Source organism: Motacilla alba, chromosome 5 (genome assembly GCF_015832195.1).
Source record: "Motacilla alba alba isolate MOTALB_02 chromosome 5, Motacilla_alba_V1.0_pri, whole genome shotgun sequence".
In the NCBI taxonomy this organism is placed as follows: domain Eukaryota; kingdom Metazoa; phylum Chordata; class Aves; order Passeriformes; family Motacillidae; genus Motacilla; species Motacilla alba.
In genome coordinates, this window is record NC_052020.1 from 27,904,075 (window position 1) to 27,917,013 (window position 12,939).

The 12,939-nt window shown below is 45.6% G+C and overlaps 1 protein-coding gene across 1 annotated transcript in view; it reads right to left on the reverse strand.

Annotated features, from left to right (window-relative positions):
• TTC9 (tetratricopeptide repeat domain 9) overlaps window positions 1-4,708 on the reverse strand; it is a 38,897-nt gene extending 34,189 nt beyond the window's left edge. The window contains exon 1 of the mRNA XM_038138735.1: window positions 4,213-4,708. Within this exon, the coding sequence (XP_037994663.1) occupies window positions 4,213-4,579 (367 nt within the window). The 5' untranslated portion in view covers window positions 4,580-4,708. The remainder of the gene's footprint in view (window positions 1-4,212) is intronic.
• Between the last annotated feature and the right edge of the window lie 8,231 nt (window positions 4,709-12,939).

Below are 12,939 nucleotides of genomic sequence, written 5' to 3' on the forward strand. Positions count from 1 at the left end.
ACTCTATGTCTACTTTACATTCATTAACAGCTTTACAGCACTCAAAAATGCAGATGGATAAACTGAAGTTTACGAAAGATTTGGTGAAGATAATACAGCTGGTTAGCACAGAGAGGGAGGATTAGCAACCAGATCCCCCAGTGCCATTCATCATCCCCAGATCTCTCTCTGGTCCTGTTTCTCCTGCCAGAATTAGCTCTAGAATTTCTGCATGCTTAGGAAAATCAACAGAGGTTTGCTTATCACACTGCAACATTCCTTCACCAGAAAAGCTTAAAACTGTGCTTACCCTTAGCATTTTGCTGCTTTGGAATGACTAGGACTTGTTTCTCTCTGCAGAGTAGACATAGTGCTTTTAATCCTGTAAACTTTTAGGCAGTAATGGTGGCATAAAATAATCATTGCATTTAATGGTTGCATTTGTAGTTGATAAATTACCCCCGTCTGCATGCAGTACCTAAAGCATTTGAGCTTCTTCTAGATCAAATATGCTGTACGAGTGGAAGGGAGATCAAGACCTGAAGTGTATTTGGCCAGTTTACTTTTCCACAAGCATTCTTTGTACATCCATCTGTTTTTTAAAAGAACACAAACCAGTAACTTCTAGAAAACTCAGCTGAATGCACCATCAGGATGAGATCGTGGTCCTTGTTCTTCATTTTTCAATAGGGCTGAGAGAGGCTAAAAGAGGTCAAATGACTTCCTCAAGGTCAGAGACCGCCAGTGAGTCATAAAGAAAGGACTGTTTGCGTTACAACCCTGCATTCATTCCGCAAGGCTCTATGCTGCTGGTAGGCTTTTGTCTTTGCCTACCCTAGCAATTTCTGGGAGCCTTGGCCATGCTGCTGCTTTTGCCTCTGGTGACATCCATCAGAATGACTTGTGGTAAAATGATGGGGTATTGGCAGGCCCATGCAAGAACGCAGCAGCACAGTTGTGAAGGGCAGTCCCTTTAAGGCAAAACCCTTGGAGCTTAAAATGAAGCCCAGCTAGCAGCTTAGTGAAATAAACATGAGCAGCTCTGCCAATGGCAAGTTCTGAAAATCCTTGACTGATTTAAAATAGTAATTTTTTAAAAATCACAAGAACTTAAGACCCAGCAAATCTGGGATCCTTTGAAATGGGCTAAATAGTTTAGGCTGTGGATGTGCCACGCAGCTCTACAACAGCAGACCTTGGAAAACACACCAAATATTGGGGGGCTTTTAATAAATATGTGAGCTGGCAACCCCATCTTACAGTAGAATTGCCTGTTGAAGGTGCTCTACAAAACAAGTGGACCTAAACAAGAATCTGTGTGCACACCTCTGCCTAAATTTACCTTCAGCAGGAAATGACAGGCACTGAAAACCATTTAGTATTTGCCCACACATGCCTACTCATGCAATTGATTTTAAAAAATTTTAAGAACAAAACCAAACTAACAACCCCAGCCTTTACCCATGAGATCACACAAAACCCTCTGGGTTTATTTCTCACCTATGTGTATATTTACCTATAGTTGATGCTCTCCTCTGACTCTCATGCTGCATCTAAACAAGTCAATGTGTGTGTGCATCTGTAGCTGTGATGCAAAGCATCTCTGACAGGTGGATGTGTGGTGCCCACATGAAAAACAACAGTGCAAAAGCAAGGTGGGCTTCTCAAATGCCAGGCTTAGAGAGTAAGTGGAGGTGCTAAAAGAACTTGATAATAAGGACGCTCAGATGACAGCTGGTAATGCTACCGGCTATACTTCAGAGCTAAGTGAAAGCTGCCTTCTCCGGAGTTAACATGTACTGCTGTTATGCGTTCTGCACTATACAGATTTATTTATTTTAGAAACAGCTCTAGGCAGCCAGCAGTGCTCAGAAGCAAAACTCCCTGCATCTCCTCTACTCCCCAAGTCAAGTAACACTGATTTCAGCTGTAACAGTATGTGCCAGTGCCTCTGCTAGAGCCCACAGTGTAAATAAACTGGTATCTTCTGCTGCATCACACTTAGAAAATGAAGTCTCACTGCTGCACATCTTGAAGCTGCTATTAGAAATATATACTAATTATTGTTACATTTCTGAGGAAACTCCCTCTCCTCTCTTCCTTTCTCTTTCAATGTGAATTCACTGATCCTCCTGCTAGAATGGGAGCTCTGTGACTGGGCTAGGAATAAAAACACTGCAATTCCAGTTTAACTGCACACTCCCCTCTCCAGCATGCAGGGCATTTCTTTAAAATTGCTTGCAGATAGCTCAGCAGACACACATGAAGCTATGCATTTCTGAGACAAATGCTGTTCTCTGCTCTGTGCATGCCATCTACTGAAAACATGTGACAACCGCCTGTGCAAAATGACAGCTTGACCTGCTGTGAGGTTATTCCAGGAGAAGTACTGCTTGTAAGTCCAGGGTTAATTATACTCACCTCCTCCTGTGTTCATAGTGGTTAAATTTAGGAAAAAATCTGTTCATATCTAGGATAAAGATGGAGAATGTTTCTCACACCAATTGCTTCTGCTGACAAGATCAGATACAACCAACAGTGACAAAAATTCTTTGCACAAACATGAAACTTTGTAAAAAAGTGAGCTGGATAGTGACAATGACACAGGACTACTCCAACAGCAGGAGCCAAGACATTTCTAGCAAGTGGAACTTGTGTACTGGCAGAAAGCGCCACAGAAGCAAATTCCATTTCTCTCTCCCACTTCATTTACCTTCTACCTACCATGTCTCATTTGTATCTAACAGAGATAGTGCCTGTGAGCCCTTTTTCAAGCCCAGGAACTCACTAAGCTATATTGTTCAGAGTATTATGGGCTCTTTGTGTAACCCTGTCAATCTAAATGATCCTTGCCAAATACAATCAATGGATTTTAACAAACCTGTGAACCGAAATTTGTAGAGAGACAAAATTACATCTGTGCAATTATGGTATCACTCTGAAATCTCCCTTGCCTCTCTACCTACGAGATTTCAATACGCTTTTGAAGGAAGAGTATTTGGAAACATGATGAAAAGGAGCTAAATCGTGCTCCCCATTACATTCCAAAAGGCATGTTGAATGTAAGAGATTGGCATGCATTATGATGAGAGGATGCTGGCTCGGTGTTTCAAACCATTCACTTTATACTGCATCTTCTCCAGCACTAAAGAACAGGAAACAAAGCTAACGAACGCTGTCTAGAAAGCCAAAAGCTAACATCCTGATTTGCACCATTTTTTACCCCAAAAGATATAAAGGGTCACGAGTGACCCTTCATTCTTCTGGAAAACAGCAGAGCTTTTTTAATGCTGTTATTTTGTGTATCTTGTCCAAGTTATGAATGCTCTCTTCCCAGTATGTACCTAAGCACAAGTTTTTGTTGTAGAGATGCTTTCAGGTTTGGAAAGAAAAAAACTATGTGCTGCTGGGGACCAAAAATAACATCTGATCCTGCACTTGTTTGGATAAAGCTTCTTGAAGTCAACAGGAGTTCTGTTTCTGTAAGGACTTCAGAATCAGACTACAAAGTAGTTAAATCCCCCACCACTCCTCTCCATCTTCCTGCAGCACTTCTAAACAGATGGCAAGGAGCAAAGGGAAGCATGATCAAATGTCTACTGACCACAGTGATGACTGGAAGCTAGTGAAAAGCCAAGACTGTATTGGCTTTCAACTTTCAGTGCTAGGAAGCCAAAACATTCTTTTTGTATCCGGTAGAACTATTTGAAGGTATTGCAGTTGCGCCCAAACCCTTCCCCTTCCCTACATCAAATGTGGTTGGAGCCCGTCTCTCTGTAATACCATAAATTACGGGCTCCAGAGCCGGAGCTGTGGCGAAGGGACTGAAGGACATCGCGGGCTGAGGGTACAGCGCAGCAGGCAATCTTGGCCATTTCACGAACCACGATTTCTGTCAGCCGGAGCGCCCCACGCACGCACCGCCGCCCGGCCACCTGTCTCCCGGGGGAGGAGGGCACGGATTCATCGGGGCGGGCGGATGGAGCCGCCCGGGAGAAGGGCTGGGGGTCGCGGCGAGCCCGAGCGCCAGAAGCGGCCGTGCGCCCCCTCCCCAGCGCTGCCCAGAGCAACACGGCTGTGCCCAGCGGGAGCGCGAACGCGAAAATGGAAGCCAGCGGAAGGGAAGGAGATGCGGCGAGCGGAGCGGGGCGGCAGCGCTGCTGTGCGGAGGGGGAGGGAGGTGTGCGCGGCGCAGGTGGGGACCCGCCGCCCCCCGCCCGCGGCCCCGCTGACCTGCCAGGCTGTTGTAGCAGTCGACCTCGATGGCCTCCACCGCCTGCCGCTGCTCTTCGCTCAGCCCCGCCGCGGCGGCGGCGGCGGGAGGGCGCTGCCCGGCCGGCTCCTGGCTCAGCAGCAGCAGCAGCGCCTTCAGCTCCAGCAGGGCGCGGTGGTACTTGCCGATGGCCTCCCGGAATTTCTTGTCCTTGTAGCACTGCGCCCCTTCGCTCTTGAAATCCAGCGCCCGTCCGATGAGCTCGCCCGGCTCGGCGCTGCCCGCCGCCGCCGCCCGCGGCTGGGCACCGCCGGTGGGGCCGTGCCCATCGCCCGCCCCGCGGCCGCCGGCGTTCAGCTTGCCTGCAGCCGGGCTCGCCCTTTCCATGGCCGCGGCACCGCCCGGCTCCCGCGCCGCCCTACGCGGGCGATGCCGCGGCGCCCGCCGCCGCGCTCCCGGCCTTGCCCCCGCGCCGCTCCGCGGCTCCGCCGCTCGCTCCCATCCTCCGGCGGCCGCCGCTCCTCCTCCCTCGCCCCGCCGCCCGCGGGGCGCCCGCCTCCGCCCGCCCCCGCCGCCCGCCGCGGGCACCGCCGCCCCCCGCTCCGCTGCGACCCCCGCCCAGCGCAGCGCGGGGCGGAGGGGGCGAGCCCCGGGAGTGGGAATGCGCCGGCTCCGCTCACCGCGCCGGCCCGGCAAGGGGCAGTCTACGCCGGGACCCTCAGCTCCCCGGACTGGCTGACCCCACAGACCCCCGCCCGCCGTCCTGCTCTCCCTGAGACTGAGTTCACTCCAGCCCCCACAGCCGGGTCCCCTCTGCTCCCCTGTGCCTTTCCCTCCCGTACCTGAGGGTCTCGCCTCCTTGTCGGCAGGCTGGGATTCCATCTCCTCCATTCGCCTCCTCATCCCAGTTTCCCGGATCCTCTCCCAGAACCCACCAGTGGCCATCCACCATCAACACCTGTTCATGGTCCCTCGAAATGTTTTGGTGTGTATACTCCGTATCACTGTGCAAAGAAGTGCCAGACCATGAAATCTCCTGTGTGCTCTGCATCAGGGCAGCAGAAGCCAAGGACCAATAACTGCCCTGGCGCCAGTAACTCAGGGACTTTGATTTCCCTGAAACAGATTTTCCTATGTGCTGCTGAAAAATGGGTCAATGTTCACTGATGCCTAGAACATGTCCTGGTTTGGGGTTATCAGTGGGGAGTGACTCTCCTGCTGCAGACCAGCAGCAGAAAAACTGTGTGGAGCATTAGGCATTGTTTTGTTAGGCCTAACACCATGTCTGCATTGAATATTAGAGCAGTTGGATGTATTTAGGTGCATTGTTGTGCCACGATATTTTGTAGGTCTTATCACAGACTTAGAAACTAGAGGATGGATGAAAAAAAACACAATGATTTTTTTTTTTCACAATAATATATTGGGATGCATCTTTTCATTACCCATGCAACTCTTACATAGTAAGGCTGCAGCTGTGGTGCAATGTTTTCAAGCTTCTCTCTACAACCATGAGAACATTTTAGAATGGAGACTTGAGTTTCTCTTTGGGGTATGTACAGCCTACTGTGGTGGCATGTGGTGTTGCAGTGCTGGGCAAACTAGGATAAATGTGTGGCATAGCTCCATGTAAAGGTATTAATGCAGGTCTGGGACTGGTGCCTGGATAAGTCCTTGTTAGCAGGGCAAATGAGTTGTGCTTTTTGCATTAGTAATGTTGGTCTCTGCTGCTATGTTTCTGGATCTTGTTGAGGTTGTGGTCACAGTGTGGGACAGACACTCATCTACTCACTTGAATCTAAAAGCCAGAGCCACAAGGAGAAGCAAATAGCATCATGCTGATTGTGACAGAAGTACAAATTTGAAAATGCTTTCACAAGAGAAATTATAGCTAAGTTATTGAGCAACGATTACTTGATTTCAAGTGCTTTCATTTCCAGGTGCCCTACTAGCTACATCTTCAAGAAATCTTACTTTATGAAATGGATACTCAGCATTTTCAGGTACCTCAAGCCCAAGAGTGAGATAAATTACTTACAAATCTTGCTCAAAGTACATGTGATCTAAAATCAGGAAATCCTGGGGGGCGGGTGTGGCGGTGGTGGATATTAGTCACAGTAGCTAGAGTGGAATTGATGTGTGGAACCTAAATATTAAGGAAGGAAAATTCCTGTTGGGACATTGTTTTAATCTGTCTGCTAGTCATATTACACAAAGTAGGTTTAAGTAATTTCAGAGGTTTCATTGTACCATTATTGATTGCTGCTTGGGAGAATTCACGAGGACAACATATATCTCTTGTGCTGGAACGCTGACTTTGCCAGAGGAAAGGAGATTGCCACAGAGGATTAATTGCTGAGATCTGAGCAGCTGCAGAAGCTATCGAAGAAGGAACTGTTTTCTTGGAGAGTGATGTAGTAAAATGACATTGGGAGAAGGTGCTTCCCTTTTTCAGCATTTGCCTGAGCCTGTGGAGTTACATGGCATAGGGGGCACTGAGACATAAGTGACTTTTTCTCCTCTCCCACCCCCTCTGCTTAAGGGCTCTTTGTGATTTCTTCCTTTGGTTATAGATCAACAGTGGTAGTCAGAAACAAGCTATGCAAAGTGTAAGTTTTCTTACGGAAGAACTTGGCAGTGGCCACTGGCATTATAGGTGCAGACCTGGTCAGAAATGGTCACAAAATAGTGATAAAACTGGGTGGTCCTTGCATTATGAACTATACTGAATATACCAAACTGTGGCTTAGTCCCAAATTCTGCCTAAGCACTCAAATGAGTTTTCCACCTTGTAGTTCTTCCAGAAATGTCCAAACTCTCTTCCTGACATGGCTAGTGCCTATAAGGATGAATGCCACAACCTTGTAAATCCCAAAACAGACCATAACAGAAATGTCTGAATGATTGCTGTTTATTGGCCAACTTAGACCCTTTGTTGATAGCAAAGAGTATCCCTCAGCTGAGAGCTGGATCTCTCAGCCAGAGAATTCAAACCTGCCATAAGATGTGCAGGATGACTGGCAAAGGTCAGTTTAGTCCACCAGAACCTTCTTCCTGGAGAGGACTTAAATAGAGTTGGCTGTACTAAAATATTTAGGAGACATCACACCAGACATAGGGTCACCACACTGACCACAGCATAAGGGACTGCTTTTGTTTGTTTGTCTGTTTTTGAAGAGGAATGTGGTGCTTGAAGGAAAACATGAGAAGCTGTCACCTTTCCAAGTCAGACAAGAATTGTGCTTGAGATATCTCACATTTAATTTAACATATGATGTGATGTTCAGGTCTAGATTTCAGCTCTCTCAGGCCCACTAGACTCCTCATGCAGGCTTGCCAGTGGTCAACACCTTTAGTGATATTCAGCTTGAAAATATGACAGGAACCTGAAAGCATCAGAAGGAGTAAGTCTATTATACTGTATTGATGCGCTGAACTGTGAAGTAAAGCACACATTCATTCAGATAAAATTAAGGCAGTTTGCAGTCATTACCTGTGTGCCATGAGATGAGGTCATGATGTTGGTCAATATTAGCTATTGTGCCTGTCTTTAGCCCAACGGTGAGGGATTTTCTGACCATAGAAGCAGAACATGCTTATCTCTCCCATTCTGTAATAGATGGGGTGTACCTGTCTATCTGGATGCCCCCAGGTGCTGTGAGTATCCAAAACTGCCTGAGTGTGCCTGTCTCTCCTCCTCCGCACTGAGCTTTCCTTAGCATGTTCCAAAAGCATACACTTGCATTGCTTAATTATTATTAATAGTAGTATTATGCAGAGGTCACATGCTTCATAGGGTATTTTAGGATCTGTGACTCACTAAACTATAATTTCCTGTTCACAGGTTACCTGAAGAAAATTGTCTTTTTGGAGTTCTATTCTTGGCTGGAAGACGTGGGGGAAATGGTAAATATTGTGAAAAACACTGGATCTTACATATCTGTGAGCTGTCCCAGCCTTCCTCCAGGTACAATTGTTTCTGCCTGCACATAAGACAATTAATTTACAGGCATATGGAACAGATTCTCTGCATTTCAGGATACTGCTGCAAGAAAATTGGAAAGGCTCTTGAGACAGTTGAGGAGGCTGGGCACTTGGGCTCTGGTGGGGCATTGAAGGGCTGGAGAATTTTTCTTACAAAAGCAGACGGAGGGAGTTGGGGTTGTTCAGCCTGGAGAAAAGAAGGCTTGGAGAGGGGGACCTTATTGTAGCCTTTCAGTACCTAAAGGGGGCTAGAAGAGAGTTGGAGAGGGACTTTTAACAAGGGCAGGTAGTGTTATGACATGGGGGGATGGCTTCAAACTGAAAGAGGGTAGATTTATTTGATATAAAGAAGACATTTGTCTTTGATGAGGGGGGTGAGGCACAAGAACAGGTTGCCCAGAGAAACTTCTAGAGAACACATCCCTTGGAGTGTTCAAGGCCAAGCTGGATGGGGCTTTGAGCAACTTGGACTAGTGGAAGTTGTCCATGCCCATGGTAGGTAGGTTGGAACATGGTGATCTTTAAGATTCCTTCCAACTCAAACCATTCTATGATTCTTCTAGATATATGTCAATCCACTGTAGCATTTATGCTGTTAGGTGAGCTTTTTATAAATTGGAACTCTAAAGGCTGCTATGAGGAAGCAAGTTTATATATAGTGAAAACCAGGCATCAGTTTGAAAAGCAGTACAGCATTTAAGGCCTCAGTCCAGTTCTTGTGCATTTATTCATGTTGATGGGACTGTTGACTATGTGAGAGTTGTTTCATCAAATCCTTCCTGCCAAAGCACAAGCCTCACCTATTTCCTATTGTGATGAAAATGGTGTCAATCCCCTGTGAACAGAAGAGATCCCTCATTGCCTTAATTCAACTGCAGAATTCCCAAACAGCAGCAAGCTTCCAGCATACACAGCTGCTGCTGCTGCTACAGTCTGTCACCAGCTTACTCAATCATCCATTATTTATTTCCAAACTGTATGTAAAGCTCTGCAGCATAGCCTTTTATGTCCACATACAGGGAAATGAAAAGAAAGAACTTCTGAAAGGCCAGGAGAACAAAAACAGAGAAGCCTCTGAAATCCTTTGTTGGGGAAATTGTCTTACGTAGTTATATCCAAGGAAGAGAGGAAAGGGAAATAAAATCACATTTAACAGAAGATAACACCTTGGTACACACTTCTTTGATCTCTCTATATCATTTGTTGCAGTAAAAAATTCCTTTTTAAATATGAGATCCTTTGTTTACAAATGTCCATCAAATGCAACACACTTGGCGAGTATTGTGCATGTCTTCTTCCACAGTCTGCATTCTGTGTTGAGTAAGTTCATCCTGCAGCTGTTTGATGCCTGCTGACCACCTGGTTGAGAATGGTTAATCAGGACTACAATGAATCTCCCAGGAATAGTATACAATCAAGGAAGAATAGCCCACAGAAATGTTTGCAGGCAAATAAGAGAGTCTCCGTGGCAAGCCGTTGCACGTGTGTATATATGAGCAGCATCTTTGTCACAAAAAATGCTTGCTGACAATACTAAGACGTGGATGGTTAAACAGAGCAGCTGTTCAGAATTAAAACAACTGTTGCAAATTCTGGTTTTAGCATTCTGGATTCTTTCCTTCTTTTTTATAAATGCAGTAACAAATTGCTTACTAAGAGGTTTACCCATGAACCCAGGACAGGTCAAATCACAACAATTTAACATAATTCCCAATGTTTCTTTTTGTACTTTAATTAAAAGTGAGTACTCTGATTTGCAGAACAGTCATACTGGAAGGAAATGCTGCAAAAAAAAAAGTTTGAAAAACACTTTTAACCTCTTAAAATCAGCTGTTGACATCCCATCTACAGGTTACAGCTATAATCTCTCAAGTGAACTCCAGTGTCCAGGTAGCTCTTGCACTTTACTCAGGCTGGACAAAAAAAAAAGCAGCAAGGTTGATTCCTCTGTTGTGTGTGAAAAGAATAGATCTGGAAAAAATCACATCCAGATCTTGCTTATCAGATGGATATTGAGAACCACATAATAGGCACTCCTATATCTTTCAGCCCTCATTCTTCCTCTATCTTATCTTCCAGCATCCAGAGCTGTCCTGATTCTGGAGGCACATCTACACTGGGCAAAGAGGTGTGGTGTGAGGTTTTTGAGTTAGCAGTGATCTATATCTGACTTGAGAACGATGCTTTTTGAGACCCTAAGGAAGCAGACCCTCACTCCACTGTCAGTTGCTACTGCCCCAGGAAAACCTACAGAACTGCCTAATGCTACACCACAGCATTACGGGCTCAAGTTACTGCACATCAGCTGTTCCACCAGCCTGGCAGGGTGCCTGTTCCAATCCTCCATGGAGGTGAAGGCATTCATTCCCATAATGCTGAAAGGCTGCATATTGAGCAGCATTAGTGGGGAATAAGGGACTTAATAGAAGCAGTTACTGCAAGTCTGTTCATGTCTGGCATCCTCCTACTGCCCAGGTAAATGGCACATAGTTCAATGTTAGTAAAGATCACTTAACTCCAAGAGTGGCCAGGTGACACTTGGTGTTCAGATCTGTCCAGGAGTACAAAGTAAGTCACTTGGGTTTCAGTCTAATGACACAGTATGTGAGTTAACTGGAAACTGAATTGCTGAACAACACAAAAAAGAATCCTAAAATGCACTGACTCCCCATGAACTTTGAATTGCTGGTACTCCGAAGAGAAACGCCATCCAAAAGGTCACCAGTAGTAAAGCATGCTCAGTTTGTGTTTCCACATCAGGACCGTTGCCTAGTCTTTACACCATGCTTTCATCTTCAGGATCAAGCAGTGATTGCAAGTACATTCCAAGATAAGTGCATATTTATCATTACTTGCCCATTACCTGAAGAGCTCACACCAGCACCCATGGGTTCAACTTGCACATACAGCTGTAACTCATACAGTTGAATTCTTCCATGGTATCATAAAGGCACACTTCAAAAGTGCATCTAATTACCTCTAAGCTGGAAAAACTATCTCTCTCTTAGTTTTGTGGCTTATTCTTTTTTTATGAGATTAAAAATGACACATGGGAGCAAATGGAAATGCTTGTGCTTCTAATTGTTTTAGAATAGCTGTGCGAGACACAACTATTCCCAACTTCTGCTGAACTGCAAGAGGAAAACTAGGGGCAGTAATTTTACAGAGCGAGCAGACCTGCTAGAGAAGTGTCTGCTTTTTTAATTTCTGATCTGGCAGTGTGCGAAGGAGTTAAGATCTCACAACAAGCAGAGTTGTCTGGAAAGTTCCTAGTTTGGCAATGTCTTTGAAAAACAGGGTTTACAAGGATTGTCTTGCATATCCCATCCATTTTCATTGTCTTATGTCATGGCACAGTCTTCACTAAGGTAACAGTTCAATGCCTACTAACTTTGTCCTTCCTGAGGGGTACCAAACCCTGCCCTCTCGGCAGGCTCTTGCTGTGCTAGATATACTTGATTGGGCTGATGTCAAAGAGAGAGTTTGTGCTGTTTTCCTGTCTGGTCTCAAAAGTTCCTGCAAGTTGTTGATGGTGATTAGAACGGCCTCTGAGGAGAAACAGGCTATTTCAGGAAGTGTGGCTGACGATACAGTAAATGGTACTGTCCCCTAAGAGAGCACTCAGCCACTCTGTCAGCAGACTGGCAGACCCTGCAGCTCGGATAGCTGTGCTATCCTTGGAAGAGAGGTGAGACAAAGGTGTTTTATGGTCCTGACCTTTAACATGCCTGTGCTGTTATTGAGACTGAAGGGTAAACTGCAGGGCCTGGGTCAAATTTCAGTGTAAATGCATTTGTTCTTGCTTTTCCAGTTGGATGTAATTATTCTGCTTGCTTATCTCTCTCTCTCTCCTAATATGCTGAGGGAGCTGCAGTGCCCAGCTAAGCAGATGGCTCACTTCATCCTAGAGACAGATCCATTTCTGAGCATGGGGATACTTGTATCTAAAGAAGTGCTCAAATGAAACCATTTGAGTAAACGCTGCGTGGAGATCGTTAAGCTCATTTACCGCATATATGGGTGATTTGCTTACAAGAAAAAGGAGGAAAAATTATGAAAGAGGAATGCTTCTTGCTGTATCTCCAACATTTGTCCTGCAGCATATGGGGTTTTCCTGAGGATGTGCATTCCCAGATTTCCTACAAAAAAAATTGTGAGGTCTGGTGAGCACAAAGCCTCAGGCAGTGTGGTCACAGACTTACCATCTGTGTGTGATCCCAGTAGCATCAGCCTCGCAGTTTACGTGAGGTTCTCATCTTTCAAATTTTGTTACAAAAATGGTTCTGTTCCCCATCCAGACAGCTTTCCATGCCAGGCCTCATCTTCCAGGACACTGCAGTGATGGAAGGTGGCCAGCATTGTGTGGTATCAGTATAACAGTGTGCATACTGAGAGCTTAAATGAATGCTGAGTGAGGAAACATCATTGCTTCATCCTACAAAGAGAAGAGAAATTCTAATGGATCTTGATGTGTGAAAGACTTTCAAACTCATTTAGTTGGTCCACTTAATATTGCCAGTGTAAGGTCTCAAGTGTGAACATGTAGATTAGTACTATCCCTATTCAGTCGAAGCTCATTGAGGAGTTCACTGCAGAAAATTTATTTAGTGGTTCCTGCAACACACTGTCATTGCTTTGGTAGGCTGTTTGAAAGGTATTTCTTTCCCCCTAAGCTGTCATGCACAGCTAACATTAATGATATTGCCCTGAGGAGAGTCAGATGACCAGTCCTTATGGACCTACTTGTCTGTGCACACCTGTCA